At 41.8% G+C, this 23238-nt stretch overlaps 1 protein-coding gene across 1 annotated transcript in view; it reads right to left on the reverse strand.

Annotated features, from left to right (window-relative positions):
• Positions 1 to 23238, reverse strand: part of PDE6A (phosphodiesterase 6A) — a 150025-nt gene that overhangs the window by 41972 nt on the left and 84815 nt on the right. Inside the window, exons 7-12 of the mRNA XM_007943602.2 lie at positions 22053 to 22119; positions 18206 to 18253; positions 7145 to 7294; positions 6549 to 6692; positions 886 to 951; positions 551 to 697 (exon numbers count right to left, since the gene is read on the reverse strand). Of these exons, the coding sequence (XP_007941793.1) occupies positions 551 to 697; positions 886 to 951; positions 6549 to 6692; positions 7145 to 7294; positions 18206 to 18253; positions 22053 to 22119 (622 nt within the window). The remainder of the gene's footprint in view (positions 1 to 550; positions 698 to 885; positions 952 to 6548; positions 6693 to 7144; positions 7295 to 18205; positions 18254 to 22052; positions 22120 to 23238) is intronic.

Consider the following 23238-nt stretch of genomic DNA (forward strand, 5'->3'; position numbering starts at 1 on the left):
ATCTTCACAATCTTTGCTATGCTTGAGTCCATTGTCAAAGACACTGTGTCAATCCATCTCCTTGAGGGTCTTCCCCATTTTCACTGACCCTCCACTTCACCAAGCATGATATCCTTCTCTAGGGATGGGTACCTTCTGACAACATGACCAAAGTTCATGAGACAAAGTCTGGCCATTCTCACCTCTAAGGAGCATAATGGCTGTACTTCTTCCAAAACAGATTTGTTTATTCCTCTGGCAGTCTGTGGTATTTTCAATATTCTTTGCCAACTATAGGATCTTTGTTTTCATTGCATCTATTCAGGCCCTTCAGAACTCCACCCCTTAGCATCCACTAAGAGAAGGCCATTGCTTTGGGCACTGGTCCTGAGATGCCCCAGTTCAGAGGAACTGTGTGTCTCTATTCAAACAAATGACTCATATATGCAATATGACTAATGTATTAAATCTTAAAAGTTGAAGGTACATTCTTTCTAAGACAGTTTAAAGATTGAGTTAAACAAACAAACAAAAAAGCCGGAAAGTAAAAAAATATTTGTTTTGATCTTACCTCCTGAGGAATGTGAAATTTATCCACCACTTTCAGCTCATAATACATCTGTATCCCACATTTCACCAGCTCCAATTCGGTTAGGGGCAAGTCACTGAAGTGGAATTTATTAATTTCATATTTCTCTGCATCTGGTAGCTCTCCTTGCTGTGTAAGGAACAGGGTCAAGTGATGAGGGGATGTGATGTGTTCCTGGGTCTATTCTCTGCTCACCCAGCCCTGTCCCTGTATCAGGTCTGCTGAGAGGGCCAGAACAGAGGGGAACATTCATGATTTGCAGAGAGACAGGCATGCCCAAGAATGGCCTGAAGTTGTTACGTATGGGGCCAGCTCACCAAGATCTCAGCCAACTCTTCTTCTTCACAATCGCAGGGCTCCTTTCCATACACCTCTCTGGTTTTCTGCCAGGGTCCAAAAGAGCAGAGTGGGGGAGAAAAAAAAGGTTACTGTATCTAAGGCCTAAATATGTCTCAACTTCTCCATTTCAATTTTTCTCCTTCCTCTAAGGACCTTGTCAGAACTACCAATTCAGAGAAGTTGCCATTCATCATTTACTGATGAGGAAATTCAAGGTCATGGGCTTGGAGCCCTGGAGACTTGCATCCAAATGCAAGCTCCTCCACTTACCAACAAATTTAGTTCACACCTCTGATCCTTAATTTCCTCATCTGTGAGATGGAGGTAATAAAAGTACTGTACTGGTGGATTAAAATTAGATTGTCTAATATAATTTATAAAAATATGTATACTGTTGTTAGGTGCCGTCGAGTTGCCTCCGACTTATAGCAACCCCATGTACAGCAGAATGAAACATGCCCAGTCCCGTGCCAGCTCTGCAATCATTACTATGCTTGAGACCATTACCACAGCCACTGTGCCAAACCATCTTGTTGAGGGCTTTCCCCTCTTTCGTCAACCCTCCACCTTACCAAGCATGACATCCTTCTCCAAGGAATGGTCCCTTCTGATAACATGACCAAAGTAGATGAGACAAAGTCTGGCCATTCTCGCTTTCAAGGAACATTCTGGCTGCACTTCCTCCAGGACAGATTTGTTAGTTCTTTTAGCAGTCCATGGTACTTTCAGCATTCTTTGCCAGCACCACAATTCAAAAGCATTAATTCTTTGGTCTTCCTTATTCATTGTCCATTTCTCACATGCATATGAGGCAATTGAAAATATCATGGTTTGTGTCAGATGCACCTTAGTCCTCAAGGAGGTATTTTTGCTCCTCAGCACTTGAAAGAGGTCCTTTTCAGCCAACTTGCCCAGTGCTATACATCATCTGATGTCCTGACTGCTGCTTCCATTGGTGTTGATTGTAGAACCAAGTAATATGAAATCTTTGACAACTTCAATCTTTTCTCCATTTATCATGATGCTGCTTATAGGTCCAGATGTGAGGATTTTTGTTTTCTTTACATTGAGATGTAATCCATACTTCAGACTGTAGTCTTCAGCCTTCATCAGTAAGTATTCAAGTCATCCTCACTTTCAGCAAGCAAAGTTATGTCGTCAGTGTGTCACAGGTTGTTAATGATTCTTCCTCCAATCTTGATGTCACATTCTTCTTCATATAGTCAAGTTTCTCAGATATTTTGCTCAGTATACAGATTGAATAAGTATGGTGAAAGGATACAACTCTTACTCACTCCTTTCTTGATTTTAAACCATGCAGTGTCTCCTTGTTCCATTCAACTATAGCCTCCTGGTCTATGTACAGGTTCCTCATGAGTAGAATTAAGTGTTCTGAAATTCTCATTCTTCTCAACGTTATTTACAATTTGTTATGATCCAAACTATCAAATGCTTTTGCATAGTCAATAAAATACAGGTAAACATCTTTCTGGTATTCTTTGCTTTGAGCCAAGATCCATCTGACATCAGCAATGATATATCCCTTGTTCCACATCCTCTTCTGAATCCAGCTTGCACCTCTGGAATTTCTTCAGGAATACACTGCTGCAAACATTTTTGAATTATCTTCAGTAAGATTTTACTTGCATGTGATATTAACGATATTGTTCAATAATTTCCACATTCTGTAGGATCACCTTTCTTTGGAATGGTTACAAATATGTATCTCTTTCAGTCAGTTGGCCAGGTAGCTGTCTTCCAAATCTCTTGGCATAATTGAGTGAGTGCCTCCAGTGGGGCATCAATTTGTTGAAACATCTCAATGGGTATTCCTTGTTCTTCAGCAATTCCTTCAGTGCAGCTTGACTTCTTCCTTCAATACCATTGGTTCTTGAACATATGCCACCTCCTGAAATGGATGAACATCAACCAGTTCTTTTTGGTACAGTGTCTCTGTGTATTCCTGCCATCTTTTTTTTTTAAATTGTGATTTGGGTGAAGGTTTATAGAGCAAATTTACTTTCCATACAGCGGTTCACATACACTTTGTCTCATGACACTGACCACAATTTTCCACAATCCTGCCATCTTCTTTTGATGCTTCCTGCATCGTTCAATATTTTGCCCATAGAATCTTTCAATATTGCAACTTGAGGCTAAAATTTTTTCCTCAGTTCTTTCAGCTTGAGAAATGTTGAGTGTGTTCTTCCTTTTTGGTTTTCTAGCTCCAGGTCTTTGCACATTTCATTATAGTAAATGGCTTTGTCTGCTTGAGCTGCTCTTTTAAATCTTCTGTTCAGCTCTTTTATCTTGTCATTTCTTCCATTTGCTTTAGCTACTCTCCTCCGCTCAAGGGCAAGTTTCAGAGTCACTTTTGGTCTTTTCTTCTTTTCTCATCTTTTTAATGACCTTTTGCTTTCTTCATGGGTGGTGTTCTTGATGTCATCCCACAATTCTTCTGGTTTCTGATCACTGGTGCTCAATGCATCAAATCAATTCTTTAGATGGTATCTAAATTCAGGAGGGATATTATCAAGGTCATATTTTGGCTCTTGTGGACTTGTTTTAATTGTCTTCAACTTCAACTTGAACTTGCAAGTGAGCAGTTGATGGTCTGTTCCACAATCAGCTCATGGCCTTGTTTTGGCTGAAGATATTGAGCTTCTCCATTGTCTTTTGCCACAGATATAGTTGGTATGATTCCTGTGTACTCCATCTGGTGAAGTCCATGTATATAGCTGCCATTTGTGTTTTGAAAAAGGTATTTGCAATGAATAAATTGTTGATCTTGCAAAATTGTATCATGCAATCCCCAGTGATACTTCTGTCACCAAGACCAAATTTTCCAACTACCAGTGATTCTTCTTTGTTTCCAACTTTCACATTCCTGTCACCAGTGATAATTAACACATCTTGATTGCACATTCAGTCAAGTTCAGACTGCAGAAATAGATAAAATTCTTCAATTTCCTCATCTTTGGCTTTGGTGGTTGGTACATACATTTGAATAATAGCTGTATTAACTGGTCTTCCTTGTAGGCATATGAATATATATGGATATAGAGGTCTCAATTTCTTCATCTCTATAATGAGAATAGAAATCCTCACCCTGCCCACCTTACTGGGCTGATCTAGTCATCAAGCAATATTATGAGTATGAAATTATCTTGTAAACTATGAAGGTGATGAACTTATGAAAGTTTCCCTATGAATATCCAAATCTCTCTGAACTACTTTGATCACTAAAGTCCTCTCTGGTCTGATTAGATCTTCTAATCACTGACAGCATTGTACTTCAGGAAAGGCCTTGAAATATCCTTTGTGATGATGAATGCCACACCATTCCTCTTTAAATTGTTATTCCTGGCATAGTAGACCATATGGTTGTTGGTTGTCTGATTCAAAAATGGCCCAAACCCGTCCATTTCAGCTCACTAATGCCTAGGATACCAATCTTTATGTGTTCCATTTCATTTTTGACAACTTCCAATTTTCCTAGATTCATACTTCTTGCATTCCATGTTCTTATTATTAATGGCTGTTTGCAGCTATTTCTCCTCAATTTCAGTCATGCCACGTCAGCAAACGGAAGTCTCAAAAGCTTTACTTTATCCATATCATTAAGGTTGGTTCTACTCTGTTGATGCAGCTCTTTCTCAGTCGTGTCTTGAGAGGCTTCCAACCTAAGGAGCTCATTCTCCTGCACTGTATTTGACAATGTTTCTGGGCTATTCCTAAAGTTGTACAGTAATATATCAGTGCTTCTCTGCTATTCATAAGGTTGTCCCTGACCAATTCTTTGAGCAGCAGATGGCCTCTTCCTTCTTCCTAGTCTGTCTCAATCTGTAAGCTGTGTTGAAAACTATGCACCACGTGCAACTGTCCTGGCATTTGAAACACCGATGGCACAGCCTCAAGCCTTACAGCAACATGCAAGCCACCACAGTACGACAAACTGACAGACAAGTTTGTCTCCCTCAGCTGTTCAAAACCTCTCCACCTTCCCCTTACCTAGATCCCTGCTGCTGCTCACTCTGTCGACCCCCTGGTTTTTGTATACTGATAAATTAAATTACATATATAAACCACTTAGCACATTGCTTACACATAGTAAGAATTAATATAAAATTATGTTGTTGTAGATATTTTTATGGTTATCATTTTTGTCTGGAAGTCTGGAGACGTTGACTATGGTCCTGGCTCTTTCTCTCACTTCTTTGTTACTCAGGACAAGTTCCTTCTCTTTCTGATCCATTTCTCCATGTGGGAGAGTAGAACCAGGATCCAGTTACATGTTTCTGATTTCTTGTCTCACAGCAAAATCCGTTCCCTTTTAACTGGTCCACTGAGGACTTGGGATCCACACATCCATCACTGGGCTGAATTATGGGCCAAGTAAAGCTCATCATGAGCCTATTCATCTAAACCAAATGCTTTGTCCTCTGAATTTATCACTTGTTTGGGTGAAATGGTCATTTGGTGTGATGTCTTCCCAGCTTAAGAAAAGTTCTCTGAAGACACTGCCTGTGTCAGGTGGACATTACATGCAATACCATGTGGTTAAGTCACTTCACTTCTGGAATCTTGGTTTTTTGAGACCCAAATCCCAGGAATGTCAAATCACTGATTCTCATATATCTTTGAAGTCATCTAGTCCAATTTTCTACCCCAGGTAATACTTGAATATGTCTCATGATGGGGTACTCACTGCTTCCTGAGGCAGTCCAATCATAAGAGTAACAGAATTTTCTCATTATCCTGCTAAAGGTTAAGTGAGATCTATCTACCAGCTGGGAAATTTTGGGACCATTTACTTCCCTCTTCCAAACTAAACCAAACCCACTGCCATGGAGTTGATTCTGACTCATAGGGATCCTCACAGAGTTTCTTAGACTGTAAATCTTTATGGAAGTAGATTGCCTCAACTTTCTCCCTTGGAGCAGCCCATGGGTTTGAAATACTGATCTTCTGGTTAGCAGCCAAACACCTTACCCACTGCACCACTATAGTTCCTTTATTTCCTTCTTATGAGTCTCTTAGAGGTCTCAATTTCTTCATCTCTATAATGAGACTAGAAATCCTCACCCTGCCCACCTTACTGGGCTGATCTAGTCATCAAGCAATACCATGAGTATGAAATTGTCTTGTAAACTATGAAGGTGATGAACCTATGAAAGTTTCCCTATGAATATCCAAATCTCTCTGAACTACTTTGATCACTAAAGTCCTCTCTGGTCTGATTAGATCTTCTAAGCAAGTTGCCCCATAGGAGGAAACTCTGAGAAACTGATCCTTGCTCATTGGGTCTGTCAGAATTTCCTCTTAGAGCAAAAGCTGTGATTAGATGACCCTGCCCCCAGCACCAAATCAGACCTGAATAGAGTAAGATATGGAGTTTCTAGAGCTGTCAAGCCCTAGTCTGACCCAAGACTGAAGTGACTCTTCAAGAGACAACTGCTCTCCAGGTGCTCGTCCATCCATCCATCCACCTAACTTTGATTGAGGGTCTGCAGCATCCCTGTGCTAGGCAAACTCACATCTAGTCCATGCCCTCATGGAGTTTCAAGTCTACACTCATTCTATCCACATTTCCAAGCCACAGTCACTACTAGAGTAAAAGCAAGAAAAGAAAATTACCCACCAGGATTTTCTGAATTTCTTCATTATCACACTTCACATGATATTTTACCATGTCCTGGAAAATGTCCTTTCTGTTTTCAAGTTTGTTCATTGACTCATAGGTGTCAGGATTTAGGACAGACCAGCCCAGGAATTGAGCCAAAGACTGAAAATAAAGAAAGGAAGAACCAGAGACAAAATACTCAGGTTTTGTCCTGATTCTGTAACACAAGGCAATACTCCCTAAGCCTCAGTCTTCTCATCTTTAAATGAATTTGATAAGTCATGTGGTGCTCACCTTTATTATGAAAATAAAATAATGAATGTGAACAGACTTTAAAAATCATAAAATCATACACACTAAGTGTCATTGTTATGAGTAATAACTTCACTAAAAAGGGAATGTAGATTTCTCTGATAGCCACGTAGCAGTGCAGAAATGAGAGGGAAGAAATTGGCTGTGAGGCTGAGTTCAGGATAGCTCAGTAAGGTGAGCATCCCACCCCTCCACATGATAGCACAGCAACATACCAGGGCCCTACCCTCACCTCTGGAAGCCAACCTTGGCTCAAGTTGACTCTGAATCCCAACAGCCCAAGACCTCCTGGCAGATCATACCTCCATGAGAGTCTCATCCATTTCATCAAAGGGTTTCCCATCTTTACGGTTGTAAAATGTGGCCACTCCAACAATTTCTTCCTTTTTGTTCACAATCGGCATAGAAAGGACATTTTTAATCATCCATCCGGACTCATCCAGAGGTTCTTTCTAGAAAAGAAAAGGCCAGGTTTGATTTCTTGGGTACCAAGCTGCTGAGGCAGCTGTGATGGATTTCACACTACATTGTGATCCTGGCAGAGACTGCTTGGCTGAAAGGAAGCAGCAAAAGGATAGAGTTTGTTGGATTTTGCATGACTTTGGTCACTAATCAAATGCCATGAGCAGATAATCTATTTGGTTGGAGTTGTTTAAGCCAGTATAATGGAGGTATAATAATAAGCAGAACTAGACTAAGAAGGCAGTATTTCCCTTTTAGATATGAGAGCTAACTGCAGGGGACTGGCTTAAAAGGGTAACGTTGGTGACCCTTGTAACTTTGAATCAATCAATTAGATAATAACCTGCACCTTTTGCCTCTTGATCTGACTTCTGTGTTAGTTTTGGTATATCACATCATGTCCTTGGGCCTCAAATCTATAGATGGGAACAGAAAAGAGCCTTGGTGACACTCAGCTACTAAGACAGGTCTAAGTTTTAACCCACTAGATGCTCCATGGGAGAAAGATGAGTCAGGTCAGTCTGTTTCTGCAATGATTGAAAAAAAAAAAAAGGATCTCTGGTGGCATAGTGCCTAAGGCATTTGACTGCTAACCAGAAGGTTGGTGGTTCAGATCTACCAGCTGAATGATTACAGCCTTGGAAACCTTATAGGACAGTTCTACTGTGTCCTACAGAGTCACTATTAGTTGGAATCAACTGAAGGCAATGGGTTTCAGATGGGAACAATAATAAGAGTACATGCTTCATGGAAAAAATGAGGAAATATAGGTGAAAGTTCTCAGTCAATTAAAGATGGTTTGGTGAATCATTTCCATCTCTCTGAGTCTCACTTTCATCATTTATAAAATGGGGATAACTAGATTTGGACATTTCTAGATTCTTTTTCCATTGATTTATCAAACATCTATGTTGTGCAAGAAAATGAGCTAGAAGCTGGAAACCAAGGACCTTGTTCCTGGGTTGCTCATAATCTGAGGATGGAAGGGTGAGGAGAGAGAGTGGAAGGGTAAATAAGCAATTACACTGTAGTGTAGGAAGTTGTCTACATAACATAAAGAGAGTTATCTTTATGTTACTGTGGGCACCAGTGGAGGGAAGCAGATCAAGGGAGGCTTCTTAGAATAAGTGAGCACTCAAGTTCTAAAGTTCCCAGATTCCTAAAGTGGAGAGATTATAGTTATTATTATGTAAATAACACTGGGAAATGAGACAATACTCTCTCAGCACTTAGCGGAACAGTGTCTCCAGAAGGATTCAAAACACAGCCCAATGAGCTGAGGAATGAAGATCAGGAAAGTTGAGGCAGCCTTCCCCTCAATTCTCTACCTAATCTTTCCTCTGAAGGCCAAGATAGATTTTATTGAAATTGAAATGAAAATTCATTAAAGATTCTGTTGTTGTAGAAAATATATGTTGTTGTTGTTATGTGCCATCGAGTTGGACCCAACTCATAGCGACCCCTCCTTGGGTTTCTAAGGCAGTATCATTATGGAAGTAGATTGCCCAAACTTCCTTCCGAGGAGTGGTGGTGGGTTTGAACCGCCAGCCTTCTGGTTAGCAGTCAAGTGCCTTAGGCACTATGCTACCAGAGCTCCCTGAAAATATATATGCAGAACATACTTTAATTCAACTATTTCTACATGCACAATTGAGTGAAGCTGATTACATTCCTCAGTTGTGCAACTATTCTCACCGACATTTTCTGAATTGTTCCTCCTACATTAACATAAAGGAGCTCTGGTAGCATAGTGGCTAAAGCATTTGACTGCTAACCAGAAGGCTGGCGGTTCAAACCCACCAGCCACTCCTCGGAAGGAAGTTGGGCAATCCTACTTCCGTAGTGATACTGCCTCAGAAACCCAAGGAGGGGTCGCTATGAGTCGGGCCGACTCGACGGCACACAACAACAACAACACATTAACATAAACTCAGGACACCTTAAGCTTCCTATCTAATCTCTTGACTTACTGTAATCAATTTGATATCATACAGTTATTTAAGGAGCTCTGGTGGTGGAGCTCTGGTGGCGTAGTGCCTAAGGCATTTGACTGCTAACCAGAAGGTTGGTAGTTCTCTGAAGGAAAACTGGGCAATCTACTTCCGTAAAGCTTTACCCCCTTGGAAACCCAATGGGGGTCACTGTGAGTCCGAAACAACTTGATGGCAGTGAGTTTATTTGTTTGTTTGTTTTTAGTTATCAGAAGGGACCAGTCCCTGGAGAAGAATATTATGCTTGGTAAAGTAGAAGGTTGGCGAAAAAGGGGAAGACTTGCAACACGATGGAATGACACAGTGGCTGTGACAATGTGCTCAAGCGTAGTAATAATTGTGAGGATGGCGCAAGACTGGGCAGTGTTTAGTTCTACTGTATTAGGGTCTCTATGAATCAGAACTGACTTGACAGCACCTAACAACACCATTGTTTGGTTTAAAGATTCCAGGGGATATTTTTTGTTTAAGATTAAGGTTTAAAGATTATCTCTGGGCAATTTTTAAGCAGGAAAGTGACTTGATTCAATCTGTGCTTTAAAAGAAATTAGGCTACTTTGTGGAGGATGAGTTGGAGGAGCAAGACCAGCATCTAAAAACAATATTTCATTTGACTTACTAATGTAGCTAACCTGCAATAAATTGGGTGACTTGGGTGAAAACCAAGTTTTGTTGTGGTAATGATCAGACTGGAGTTCCTGGGTGGTGCCAATGGCTAACTTGCTTGGTTACTAACTAAAAGGTTGGAGGTGTGAGTCTTCTAGAGGTGGCTCAGAAGAAAGGTCTGGTGATCTACTTCCAAAAAATCAGCCTTTGGAAACCCTATGGGGTACAATTCTATCCTGACTCACATGGGGTTACCATGAGTCAGAATTGACTAGACAGCAACTGGATACTGGTTTATGATCAATTCAGCAATCCTAGCAACCATCTGAGCTTATCACATTGACATGGTCAAAATCTTGACTTTGGAAGTATATTTCTTTTATGCTCTTTCATAATGTTTTTTAAAAACATTATGAAACATTGTGAAAAAAAATTCATCAGTGTGTTAGGCTGGGTTCTCTAAAGAAGCAAAACCAATAAAGCTTGTATTTACAGAGAGAAAGAAATTTATCTTAGGAAAATGGCTCGCATACTTACAGAAGCTGGCAAGTCCCAAGTTCCTGGATCAAATGTCAAGCTGGAGGTTTTTCCTGACTTACACAACTGCAGGGGCTGACGAGCTCAAGGTTGGCAGGCAGTATATCACCTGTTGACTCCAGCAAATAATGAATCCAAGATCTCTAGGCCAAATGGTGGATTGTTCACTCACAAACAGTTATAGGCAGCACAGCAAGATACTGATCCACAGAAGAGTGTCCACAGAAGGCATTTTCCTAAGATAAATTTCTCTCTCTCTCTCTCTCTCTCTCTCTCTCAGCTTTACTGGTTTTGCTTCTCTAGAGAACCCAGCCTTACCATTTGGTACCAAGTAGTTCTAGACAGATAAAATCATAAGGATGGGCTTCCTAAATTTGTTCTTACCAATTCTGTTTTGGTTCTTCAATATGATTAATCATAAAGGCACTGGTGACCCTGCCTCCATTAGTAAAGAGGGCCCTGCTAATCCATGATGTGAAGTGGCAACATTAATACACAAAATATCACCCCCAATAGATCAAGTATTTTTGAGAAATGAGGCTCTGGGTGACTGCATATTTGATACTTTTCTGCAATGTTGTCAGCATGAGGAGTATAAGGAAGCTGGTTGGTTGGTCCTACTTACACTAGACAAAGTGGTGAAAGAGCAAGGTGAGTTCAGGGCTGCTGAGTCACAGCTCAAGCACCCATAAAAGACCTCAATGTTTCCAGTTGTGCTCTGAAAGAAACCCTTAATTCTTCTAGTAACAGAGCTGATATTGCTGAGAACCAAACCCAGACTCTCATTTTAAGGGTGGGTGAATTACAATGCCAACTGAATTGCCAACCCAGAATGGTGTCTGAAGTTAAAGTGAGAGCACTGATTGAGAAAAAATGAGATCCTAAAACCTGGAATGGGGACATATGGGCAGACAAGATGATGAGGATATGGAGCCTGTAAATTCTGTTGAATCTCTCCCATCTGAAGGGATTACTATAAAACCATTATTCCTTCCACCTCTGTCTGATGGGATTAACCCAACTGTTCCTGCTGGGTCATTGCCTGAGTAGATGCTAGGGAAGACATTACTGAATGTTTTCAGGAACTTTCCCAACTACCCATTGTTGCTGCTAGACCTACAACTAAACTTAAGTCCAAGTGAGCCCCAAAAGGTGAAATACAAAGTGTGTTTGAGGAGGTGGTATGCTACATCTGAAAAGACCTACTTCATTTTGCTAACATGTACAAACAGAAACCTGGAGAATATGTATGGGAATGGCTACTGAGGTTGTGGGATAATGTGCAAAGAATGTAACATTGGATCAGTCTGAGTTTATTGATTTAGGCCAACTAAGTACAGATTCTTCATTCAGTGTTTCAGCTCAAGAGGTTAGGAAAGGGTCTAATTGTTTATTTGGTTGGTTTACTGAAGCATGGATTATGCAGTAGGCTACCTTAAGTCAAGTTGAAGTACCAGACCTGCCTTGGTATAATGTAGAAGAAGGTATCCAGAGGCATAGGGAAATTGGAGGAGCTCTGGTAGCATAGTGCTTAAGGCACTTGACAGCTAACTAGAAGGCTGGTGGTTCAAACCTACCAGCCACTCCTCAGAAGGAAGGCTGAGCAATCTACTTCCATAGTGATACTGCTTCAGAAACCCAAGGAGGGGTCGCTATGAGTCAGGTCTGACTCAACGGCACGTAACAACAACAACAGGGAAATTGGCATGTTGAAATGGATTTATCATATTAGACCCCTAGACCCAGTAATGGAGAGTCCAGAGGACACAACTTTCACCAGTAAGGTTAGGAACAAATTTGTGAAGGGACCCCCAGCATCCTTGAAGACTGCTGTGATTGCTATTTTACATAAGCTGGATTTGACCTTGGGAACTGCCCTAATTGAGCTAAGACACTTAACTATGATGGGGCTGAACTACGATGGACCCCGTAGTAGTAGGGGACAAGTGGCACCAGTTGATTGACAAAGACAAGGTGGGTGTGGTTACCATAATGGACAAAAAAAAAAAAAAAAAAAAAAAAAACCCAAACTTTGGTGTTTTTTTTTTTTTTCTGGTCCATTCACAACAGTAATCAGAATACTCTGACTCATGTGGAGTTATGGTATTGGCTACTTAGACATGGTTTTCCTAGGAGTGAAATACATGGCAAACCTACGAAATATTTACTTGATCTGTGTAGGCAGAAGAATTCTAGGTCACATGAACAGCAGTCTAGATTGAATCGCCAGAACACAGAGTCATGGACTCTCAATCAATTCCCAGGCTTGAGAGGCTTGAGTCAGTTTACAGACCCACAACCCCTTGAATGAAGAGGAGGCCAGGTCCCTTTGAGGAAGGACCCCACTACATTGCCCAAAATTTACAATGTCAGTCTTTCTCCCAGCCTTCCCCAAAGGGATCTGAGGCCTTTTACAAGAGTGACTGTTCACTGGGGAAAAGAAAATAATCAGATTTTCAGGGATTACTGAACACTGGCTCTGAACTGACACTAATTCCAGGAGATACAAAGCATCATTGTGGCCTGCCAGTCAGAGTGAGGGCATATGGAGGTCAAGTTGTTGATGGATTCTTAGCTCAGGTGCATCTCACAGTGGGTCCAGTAGGTCCCCAAGCCCATCCTGTAGTGATTTCCCTAGTTCCAGAATGGATAATTGGAATAGATATACTGAGCAATTGGCAGAATTCCCACATTGGGTCACTGACATGTGGAGTAAGGGCTATTATGGTAAGAAAAACCAAGTGGAAGCCATTAGAACTGCCTTTACCTAGAAAAATAATAAACCAAAAGCAGTACTGGATCCCTGGAGGGGTTGCAGAGATTACTGCCACCATCAAGGACTTGAAGGATGCAGGGGTGGTGATTCCCACCACATCCCCATTTAATTCACCTAGCTGGCCTGTGCAAAAACCAAATGGATTTTGGAGAATGACAGTAGATTATTGTAAACTTAATCAGGTGGTGACTCCAATTGCAGCTGCTCTTCTTGATGTAGTTTCATTGCTTGAGCAAATTAGTACATCTCCTGGTACTTGGTATGCAGTTATTGATTTGGCCAATGCCTCTTTCTCAATACCAGTTTCAAAGGACCATCAGAAGCAGTTTGCCTTCAGGCAAGGCCAACAAATACTTTCATAGTGCTTCCCCAGGGATATATCAGCTCCTCAACACTCTGTCATAATTTAGTCTGTAGGGACCTTGATCACCTTTCCCTTCCACAAGACATCACACTGGTCCATTATATTGATGACATTATGCTGATTGGACCTTGTAAGGAAGAAGTATCGATGACTCTAGACTTATCAGTGAGACATCTGCATGCTAGAGGATTGGAAATTAACCTTACAAAAATTCAGGCACCTTCCACTTCAGTGAAATTTCTAGGGGTCCAGTGGTGTGGGGCATGTAGAGATATACCTACTAAAGTAAAGGATAAGTTATTGTATCTGGCTTCTCCCACAACTAAAAAGGAGGCACAATGTCTGGTGGGCCTCTTTGGATTTTGGAGACAACATATCCCTCATTTGGGTGTGTTACTACGCCTATTTATCAAGTGACTCAGAGAGCTGCTAGTTTTGAGTGGGACCCAGAACAACAGAAGGCTCTGCATCAGGTTCAGGCTGCTGTGCAAGCTGCTCTGCCACTTGGGCCATTTGATCCAGCTGATCCAATGGTGCTTGAAATGTCTGTAGCAGATAGAGATGCAGTTTGGAGTCTTTGGCAGGTCCCTATTGGTGAATCGCAATGGAGACCCTTGGAATTTTGGAGAAAGCCCTGCCATCCTCTGCAGATAACTACTCTCCTTTTGAGAAATAGCTTTTGGCTCGTTATTGCGCTTTAGTAGAGACTGAATGCCTAACCAGGGACCAACAAGTCACCATGAGGCCTGAGCTACCCATCATGAACTAGGTGTTGTCTGACCGAAGAGTCATAAAGTTGGATGTGCACAGCAGCACTCCATCATTTAATGGAAGTGGTATATCAGATATTGGTCTTGAGCAGGAACTGAAGCACAAGTGAGTTGCATGAGGAAGTGGCCCAAATGCCTATGGTGTCCACTCCAGCCACATTACCTTCCCTCTCCCAGTGGCCTCAGTCTGCACATGGGGAGTTCCTTATGATCAGTTGACTGAGGAAGAGAAAACTCATGCCTGGTTTACAGATGGTTCTATGTGATATGCAGGCACCACTCTAAAGTGGATAGCAGCACTAGGCACTAGGTAACCAAAACAGAATATGGCAGTGAGAGAGTGGGGTGCTGCTCTGACAGATACCTAAAATATTGAAACAGGAGTGGAGTGTGTCCTTGACTCAAGACTCTGGCAGAGAGACCTTGACATGCGACATGAGAGATGGCAGTAGCAGAGCCAAGGGACCAGCATGAGACTGTGACAGCCTTACCAGCCAACAGAGGAGAAAGCTGGATGCCATTGGGTAGACAGCTTCCTGGTGGAATGGGTTGCCTCCAGGCAGTGATTGGTAGAAGAGACTGGCATGAGATGATGTAGCAGGTTGGCCAGCCCACGGAGCCAGAAAGCTGTGTCCTTTGGGCAGGAAGATTCCTGACAGAGTGGATGCCCTTGGACATTAATCAGCAGAAGCAGAGTGACCAAGGAAACTGGAAGCAGAGCTGCCTCAGCCTTAAGGGTATTGACCATGGCCTTTAGGGGTGGAACCACCACAGCCTCCCAGGTTTCAAAGAATCAGACCTTCACCAATTTGGTTCTGGAGTGTGGGGCTGCTCATTCGTGTGGGCCAGTGGGATGGAGTTATAGCCGCTGCCCCAAGAGTGAGGGAGCAGGGCTGCCATGCCTATTAGGTAGAGAAATGGGGCCTGCCAGGCCAAGGGGGTGAGGTCGCCCCTCAGTGGAACTAGGGGACTGGAGCCACCCAGTGTAGGAGATCTGTACAGATGCCACCCAATGAAGATCTGTATAGGTGCCAAGTTGACAAGGAGTGGAATTGTGGTTATCAACTTGGCTGGGCCTGGTTGAGTGGCTGGGCAGCTGGTGGTAGTTATTCCACATGATGAGACTGGCAATCAGCTCCATGGTGGAATCTGCCACGAGCAGCTGAGTAGCTGCTTTAGGGATATGGTCTGCTTTGGTAATGATCTCTAGCTTATGGCACACTTGATCCCTGCATGTAGTAGCTGTGTAGTGGTTCAGCAGCCTGCTATGCTCTGCTGATCTTGGGACTTTCAATGGACTTGAATCAATGGCCTGCCGTGTTGTTTGTTAACACTGGGACTGTGCCTTTTTACTTGTCAACCATGGGTTTGTTGGCCTCAGCAGCTGTCTGAGTGAAGAAAAGCCTCCAGCTTCAGTGGGCTAGGAGCAGGAGGCAGAGCTGAAGCCCAAAGTTGAGGGGCTTTCACCCAGCCATTAGCACCTTTGAACTTGGACTTAAAGCCTCCGAAGTATAACAGAATAAACTCCTGTTTGTTAAAGCCATCCCATGTGTGGTATATTCCTGTCAGAGCCACATTAGGTAATCAAAACTATCAGTTTTCCTAAGAGTCATTTTTATTTTCTTCTGAATTATTTCCTGATTGTTAATGACCTATTTTTCTTACACCAGGCATGCTAAGCTCAACAAATATTGAAAGGGCACTGAAAGCTGATGATATTGAGAATGATAAGACCCAGTTCTTGGCCAAAGGAAGCTAAAGAAGTTAGTCTAAAATACAGCTAAGGATAAGAAAAGATAAAGTAATGTGCTGGTTACCTAATTCTGCTCTGACAAGAATATACCATAAATGGGATGGCTTTAACAAACAGGAGTTTATTCTCTTACAGTTTGGAGACTTTACGTCTGAGTTCAAAGTACCAGGCTCTAGGAGATGGGTGAAAGCCCCTCAACCTTGGGCTTCAGCTCTGCCTCCTGCTCCCAGCCCACTGAAGCCAGAAGTTTTTCTTCACTCAGACAGCTGCTGGCTGCTGGACTGACAAGCCCAAGGTTGACAAGTAAAAAGGCACAGTCCTAATGTTACCAAACACATGGCAGGCCATTAATTCAAGTCCATTAAAAGTTCCAAGATCGGCAGAGCATGACAGGTTACTGAACAACAACTAGGCTACATGCTGGGTTCAAGCGTGCCTTAAGCTAGAGACCATTCTCAAAGCTGCTTCTTATATACGGGAAGCAGACCACATCCCTAAAGCAGCTACTCATCTGCTTGTGGTAGGTTCCACCATGGAGCTGACTGACAGTCTCATCTTGGGCAATAACTACCACCAGCTGCCCAGCCACTCAACCAGATCTAGCCAAGTTGACATACAACTTTAACTATCACAGGTAAGGAAAACTAGAATAAGAGAGACAAACTCCTTTGCATAGCCTTCCAGGCCTTACATGATTGGCTTCTATCTATCTCTCTAGAATCTTCTGCCATGCTCAGCCCAGTCTCCCACTCAGTTGAGTTGGCTCATTGTAGCCCCTGCCAATAAGCCATCTCTTTCCTGCAGTCTTCTCCCTCTCTTACTGCTCAAACATAATTTCCTCAGAGATACTTTTAGTTCCTCCCAGATTAGGTCAGGCATCCCTGAGAGAGCCCCTCCTATATCACTCTGCCTTTCTCTTGACAAATACTCTGTGGGCCTCTTTCCCAAGATCACAAGATCATGAACTCTGATCCACCATGGTACCCTCAGGATCTAGCACAGTGCCTGGCACAGAGAAAGTCTTCCACCAACATTTGTAAAAACCAGCCAAGCAAAGTCAATGGAATACTAACCAACGTTCCATGAAATTCCAAAGAGACAGAAATATTCAGCCAGGGGAATCAGAAAAAAATTCATTGAAGTGGTAGAATTTGAGGTTGTCATTAAAGGGCTGAGAAGATAAAGGCAGGAGATAATGGTTGAGGAAGGAACCACAGAAGCAAAGAGTTTAAAGCCAAGAAGGAAAGAATGTGGAATGTTGAAACTGAATAACCAGTTGCCATCAAGTCAACTCCAACTCATGGTGACCCCACGTATGTCAGATTCTTTTGAATTTTTATTGTGATTTTGGTGAAAATTTACAGAGCACCTTCATTTTCCATACAGCAGTTCATACACATTTTATCTCATGACATTGACTGCAATTTCCCACAATATAACAGCTCTCTTCCCACTTCCTCCCTAGAGTTACCTATTCCCTGTGTGGTCCTTTCCTATGCATTCCTTCCCCCTGAGCTATGTCCCTGTGCAAATACTGCATTCTATTCTCCCATAATTGATTGATCATTCTAAGGATATCTACTTGATGTAAATGTTCACCCCATATGCCTGTCTAATTTTTGACTGGAAGATACAGGAGTGAGTTCAGTTCCATACCTAAAGGGTAACTAGGGGCCATAGTCTCTCAGGAGTCTCACCAAGATCTATCGGACTAGTGAACCTTGTTTTTTTTTTTTTTTTTTAATGATTATGTGTTTTGTTCCACATTGTTCTCCCACTCTATCCAGGATCTCAGAGTAAGGTTTTCAATGGATGAGTTTTTGGAAGCAGATTGATTGCCAGACCTCTCTTCCAAGGGCCTCTGGGTGAACTCGAACTTCCAACCTTTGACTTAGCAATGCTTTTTAACCATTTGTACCAACCAGGGATTTCCTAAAATGGAATGGGACCTTGGAGACTCATGCCTCACTTTGACTGGCATGTGACTTTTCTCCACTCGTGTGGATTCTAGTGTATTCTAATGGTTATTTTGTGTGTGTGCAACTGTGTGTGTGTGGGGGGGGGGCGGGAATCATACAACTAAGAGAGCAAATAGATGACTTACCTGGAATGCAAAGAAGTCCTCAGAAGGTGCATTCATGATATTGCAAATCTGAAAGCCGTGAAGAAGAATAATGGAGTTGTGATTAGACCTGATAGAGTACCCAGTGAAGCAATGCATACTATTTTCTGAAACACAATGTCCTTGCCTGAGGCAATCACATTTTTTCCATCAGATAGACATACTGGAGATGGTTTTGAATTATTAACTGAGGCTACTGGACAGAAAAACACATTATAAACATTACTTCTTACCATTTGCTTCACTTGCGAGTCATTTCCAGCTTTTGAAAAAGTTAAGGTTATCTTTATTAATATTTATCATTATTAATAGCTGTATAGTATCCCATTTTATTAAGTACTTGGGTTGTGTTCAATTATTTTTATTAACATAGATAATGCTACTCTAGGCATTTTGAATCAATTACATTTGGGTTTTGCTTGTTTGTTTTAGCAGGAAAGGATTATTTCTTTAGCATATAAACCCCAAAGAATAAGAAATGAAAGGTGTTGTAGCTCTGGTTTATATATTGTCAGATTCCTTTCTGTCATTGGACCAGTTTACCCTATCACAAGAGACATATATCTGATTCTTCCACAGCCCTGGCAACAGAGCATTGTATACAGTTGTGTGGTGTGTGCACTACACAAATGCATCCAGCTGAGAGGGCAAATGGTTGCTGAAATCCAGCCTGTGCTCTGTTGTGGTGCCATGCCCCTGATCTTTCTCTATTCGTCCATCCACAAGGGGCACATTTCTCTAATTATCACAGAGACATCATTTGTTCTGGCAGCGATCCTTCCTGTCAACACAGTCTCTGGCTGTCCTGTGCTCTTGGAGGGTGAGCTGTCCCCCCTCCTGTTTGAGGACTACCCACCCACTGCACAATCTCACTGTCCTCTCCTTGGACCAAACCAGAATCCAAACTCACTGCCCTTGAGTTGGATCTGACTCATAGCAACTCCTCCTTGGGTTTCTGAGACAGTACCACTATGGAAGTAGACTGTTCAACCTTCCTTCCGAAGAGTGGCTGTTGGACTTGAACCTCCAGCTTTCTGGCTAGCAGTCAAATGCCTTAGGCACAACACTACCGGGCTTCATAAATTCCCATTGTTCTCTCCTTGCACCTCAGATATCCCCTCTTACCTCTCTGAGGACTCATTCTCCTCAGCCCAAGGCTGGAGTCTCTCCCATCCTTAAAAAGGAGATCTTCTCTTATTTCCATGTGGTCCCTGCAGCAACCACCCTGGCTTTCTCTTTCTTTTTTCTCTTATGCTATCTACCTTCTCATTACCCATCTACTATTCAGTAGACCACACACTGGTTTTTGCCTTCATCTCACCCCCAAATTTGCTCATATGAGGGTCACCAATGGCCTCCTAATTGCCAAACCCAGTGGGGGTTTTCAGTTAGTATCTCACCAATCACTTTGCTGCATTAGTCCTCTCCCTTCTGGTCAAAACTTTATTTCCAACTCTGGTGGAGTAGTGCTTAAGGCATTTGACAGCTAACGAGAAGGCTGGCAGTTCAAACCCACCAGCCACTGCTCAGAAGGAGGGTTGGGCAATCTACTTCCATAGTGATTCTGCCTCGGAAACCTAAGAAGGGGTTGCTATGAGTCAGGTCGACTTGATGGCAGTGTGTTTGGCTTTTGTGTTTGGTTTCCATGACACTGCCTTCTGATTCTCCACTTATCTCCAACACTCCTTCTGTATCTCCCTCACATACTCCACTTTCTCCAGCCAATCTTTAAATGTTAGCATTTTCAAGTATGTATTCTGTCCCTTCTCAATCTCCCTGGATAACTTCATGTACAGTCATGGTTTCAATTACCATTGGTCCTAATATCTTCCAAATCTCCATCTCCAAACCTTTCCTTCCCCACAGCATCATCTGTTCATCTTCCTGCTGGATATTTCCTCCCTAAAACTGTCTCAACTTTACTTTGTCTGAAACTGACTTCATCATCTTATATCCAAACCTGGTGGCAGCACTATCCCTCCAGTCTAGAAGTTGAAATTAGATTAGACTCTTTTCTCTCCCTTCATCTCTGCTTACAATCAATTACAAAATCCTGCCAGTTCCACCTTTTCAGTATTTCTCAAAGCTGGCCCTTGATTTTCCTCTCTATACATACTTGTTGAAGTTGTCATGAGCATTAAATGAGTAAATCTACTCAGTGCCTGCCCACTCACTGCACCAGAGGCTGCCCACCTACGTAAGTACTCAAGGGCAATAATGATAGTATTTTTTGTTGCCTTGACTTTGTTGAGATTCTTATCATTTTTTATTTAGAACTATGCTCTAGTATCCTCACTGGTTGCTCTGCCTGCAATTTTAGCCCCTTCAGATTTATTTTCTAGGGAGCTGTAACAATTATATTCTAAAATGAAACTGAGTCATCTTTGTATCCCCAGAGCCAATTACAAAACTGATACATAGAAATGCACAATAAATAAACACTCTGCTACATGAATAGCTTTGAATATGACCACACCAATCTCCTGCTTGAAAGCCCATCACCTATAAATTAAAGTCCCAATTCCTTGAACCTGGCATCTAATGCCTACAATGATCTGGCCTTTCTCTACCTCTTAAGCCTTGTTTCTTACTATCTTCCTACTTAAAACCTGTTACTCTAGCAACTCTGAACTGCAGATACCATGCTGCTTCAAACCTCCACGTTTTTACCCATGTTGTTTCTTCTACCTAGAATCCCATTTCCTGCCTCCACCTGCTAAGATGTATTTATATTTTAAAACCTTACTCAGACCAATGCACCCTAGAAAGCCTTTTCCAATGCCCCAGGCTGGTTTAGATGCCTCCTCCTCTGTATTCCCAGAATATGCCATGTACATCTCTATCATGGCTTTATCACACTGTATGGTAAGTATCTGTTAATAAGGAGGTTTTCCCATTTGACTGTAAACTTCTTAAGATCAGGAACTATAGGGGTCATCTTTGTATCCCCAGAGCCAACTACAGTGCCTGACACATAGAAAAAGATTAATAAATAAACTTTCTGCTATATCAACAGCATTGTGTAGTGTGTACCTGAAGAAGGATACAGAGATGAACAGACTCAGATCCCGCCCTCAAGGACATCAAGTATTGTCTGGAATGGGAAGTGGGATATATGTGTGGAAATGTGCAGCTAATAGACATCACCTTTACCCCTGGGGCAGAGGATACTCTCACTTCCCCCTTGCCTTGAATGGGTGAGGTATTTGAGCTCCTTTGTATATGACAAATAGAATCCCTGGGTGGTGCAAAAGGTTAGCACACTCAGTTTCTAACCAAAAAGTTGGTGGTTTGAGTCCATTCAGAGGCACCTTGAAAGAAAGTCCTGGTGATCTACTTCCAAAATAACCAACCACTGAAAACCCTGTGGAGCACAGTTCTACTCTGAAGACACATGGGGCTGCCATGAATTGGAGTTGACTAGGTGGCAATTGGTTGATATATGGCATGGCTGGAAATGCCATGGGGATGGGAGGTTGGGAGTAATAATTAAGTTTCTGTGTGAGAGACTGGGACTTAGTCTTTGGTAGACTAGCAGGCATTACTTTTTCCCTGGCACACATGTGAAAATATCTTTAGTTGTCAGTAAAACGTATACCTTTTCATCTGAGGATTGTGTCTCTCTGTATTTCATATTTCCTCAAGGGTCAATTCTCTCCTCATATCCATAGGTCAAATGTCATTTGAATTCTATGACAAGCTTGGGAAACAAGTGAGCTAGGCTTTTGGAAACTCATATTTCCCACTATTTCTTCTATGCTCTTGATGGAAATCCTTTCACTCTTCCACCTGATTAAAAACTCTCCCTCTTCAACATTGTGTTACTTACCAGGCCATTTTGGGCAACATAGGTAGGGAGCCCGCTCACTAAAGCCCAATGATCAGGAGGTGGATTCCTGTGCAGGCCAAAGACAAATGATAATTTTTTTAAAAAAATTATTGTTGTACAAACATATGTAACATAACTTTTGCCAAGTCAGCTATTTTCATATGTATAATTTAGTGATATAAATTACCTTAATCACTATGTGCAATCATCACCAATAATCATTGCTAAATTTTTCATCACAAATGGTGACTTTTGATGTAAGTACAGTTAGATGAAAACTTGAGTCTGAGTCGTTGTCCTCCCCACTACTCTGGTAACTCCCAGCCCCTGCTTGCATTCACTACATCTGAAATCTAGGCCAAGGACCCATGATGGCCTAATTTAAATAATGAGAAAAGAGTGATGAATACATTTTACTGATAGCCCACTGAACTGGGCTACACAAAAAAGAGAAACAAAATTAATTCAACAAATTGTTATTGGCTGCTGAACAAAACAGATACTGTCACTTGTCTCATAGAGTTAGTAGCTTAATACCATGCAAAGGATGAGGAAACACATTTATGGTGAGTTCCTACCATGTACTAAAGCTTTACATATTTTACATATTTATCCCTAACAACAGTATTACAACTTCTGTATTATTGATTTTCACTTATTTATTGTATAAATAAATAAATAAATACACACACAGGAAAATGCATTAAAAACCTTATTTGTTATAAAATGAACACTATCATAGATTGAATTGTGTCCCTAAAAAGTATGTGTCACAATGGAATACTATGCAACCCTAAAGAATAATGTAGAATCTGCAAAAAACCACATGACCTGGATGAACTTGGAGGACATTATGCTGAGGGAAATAAGTCAATCACAGAAAGACAAATATTGTATTAGTCCGTTATTGTGAAAGTCAAGGAAAGGTTTATATATGGAAGGAAGTTTTCTTTGTTGGTTACCAGGGGTGGGAGAGTAGGGTAGGGAACACTGTTAGATAGGTAGAGATAAGTATTGATTTGAGTGAAGAGAAGGGCAATGTACCTGTGATAGTTGAAGATGTGTCAACTTGGCTGGACTCCAGTTGTGAGTGGTGGTTCCCATGATGGATCACATGACTGAGTTCTAAGCGGCCGGTCTGCCCAAGGGGAGTTTCCCCAGGGGTGTGGCCTACCTGCAATGCTAT

This window comes from Orycteropus afer, unplaced genomic scaffold (assembly GCF_000298275.1).
Source record: "Orycteropus afer afer isolate SDZICR_OR568_19922 unplaced genomic scaffold, OryAfe1.0 scaffold00110, whole genome shotgun sequence".
Lineage (NCBI taxonomy): Eukaryota > Metazoa > Chordata > Mammalia > Tubulidentata > Orycteropodidae > Orycteropus > Orycteropus afer.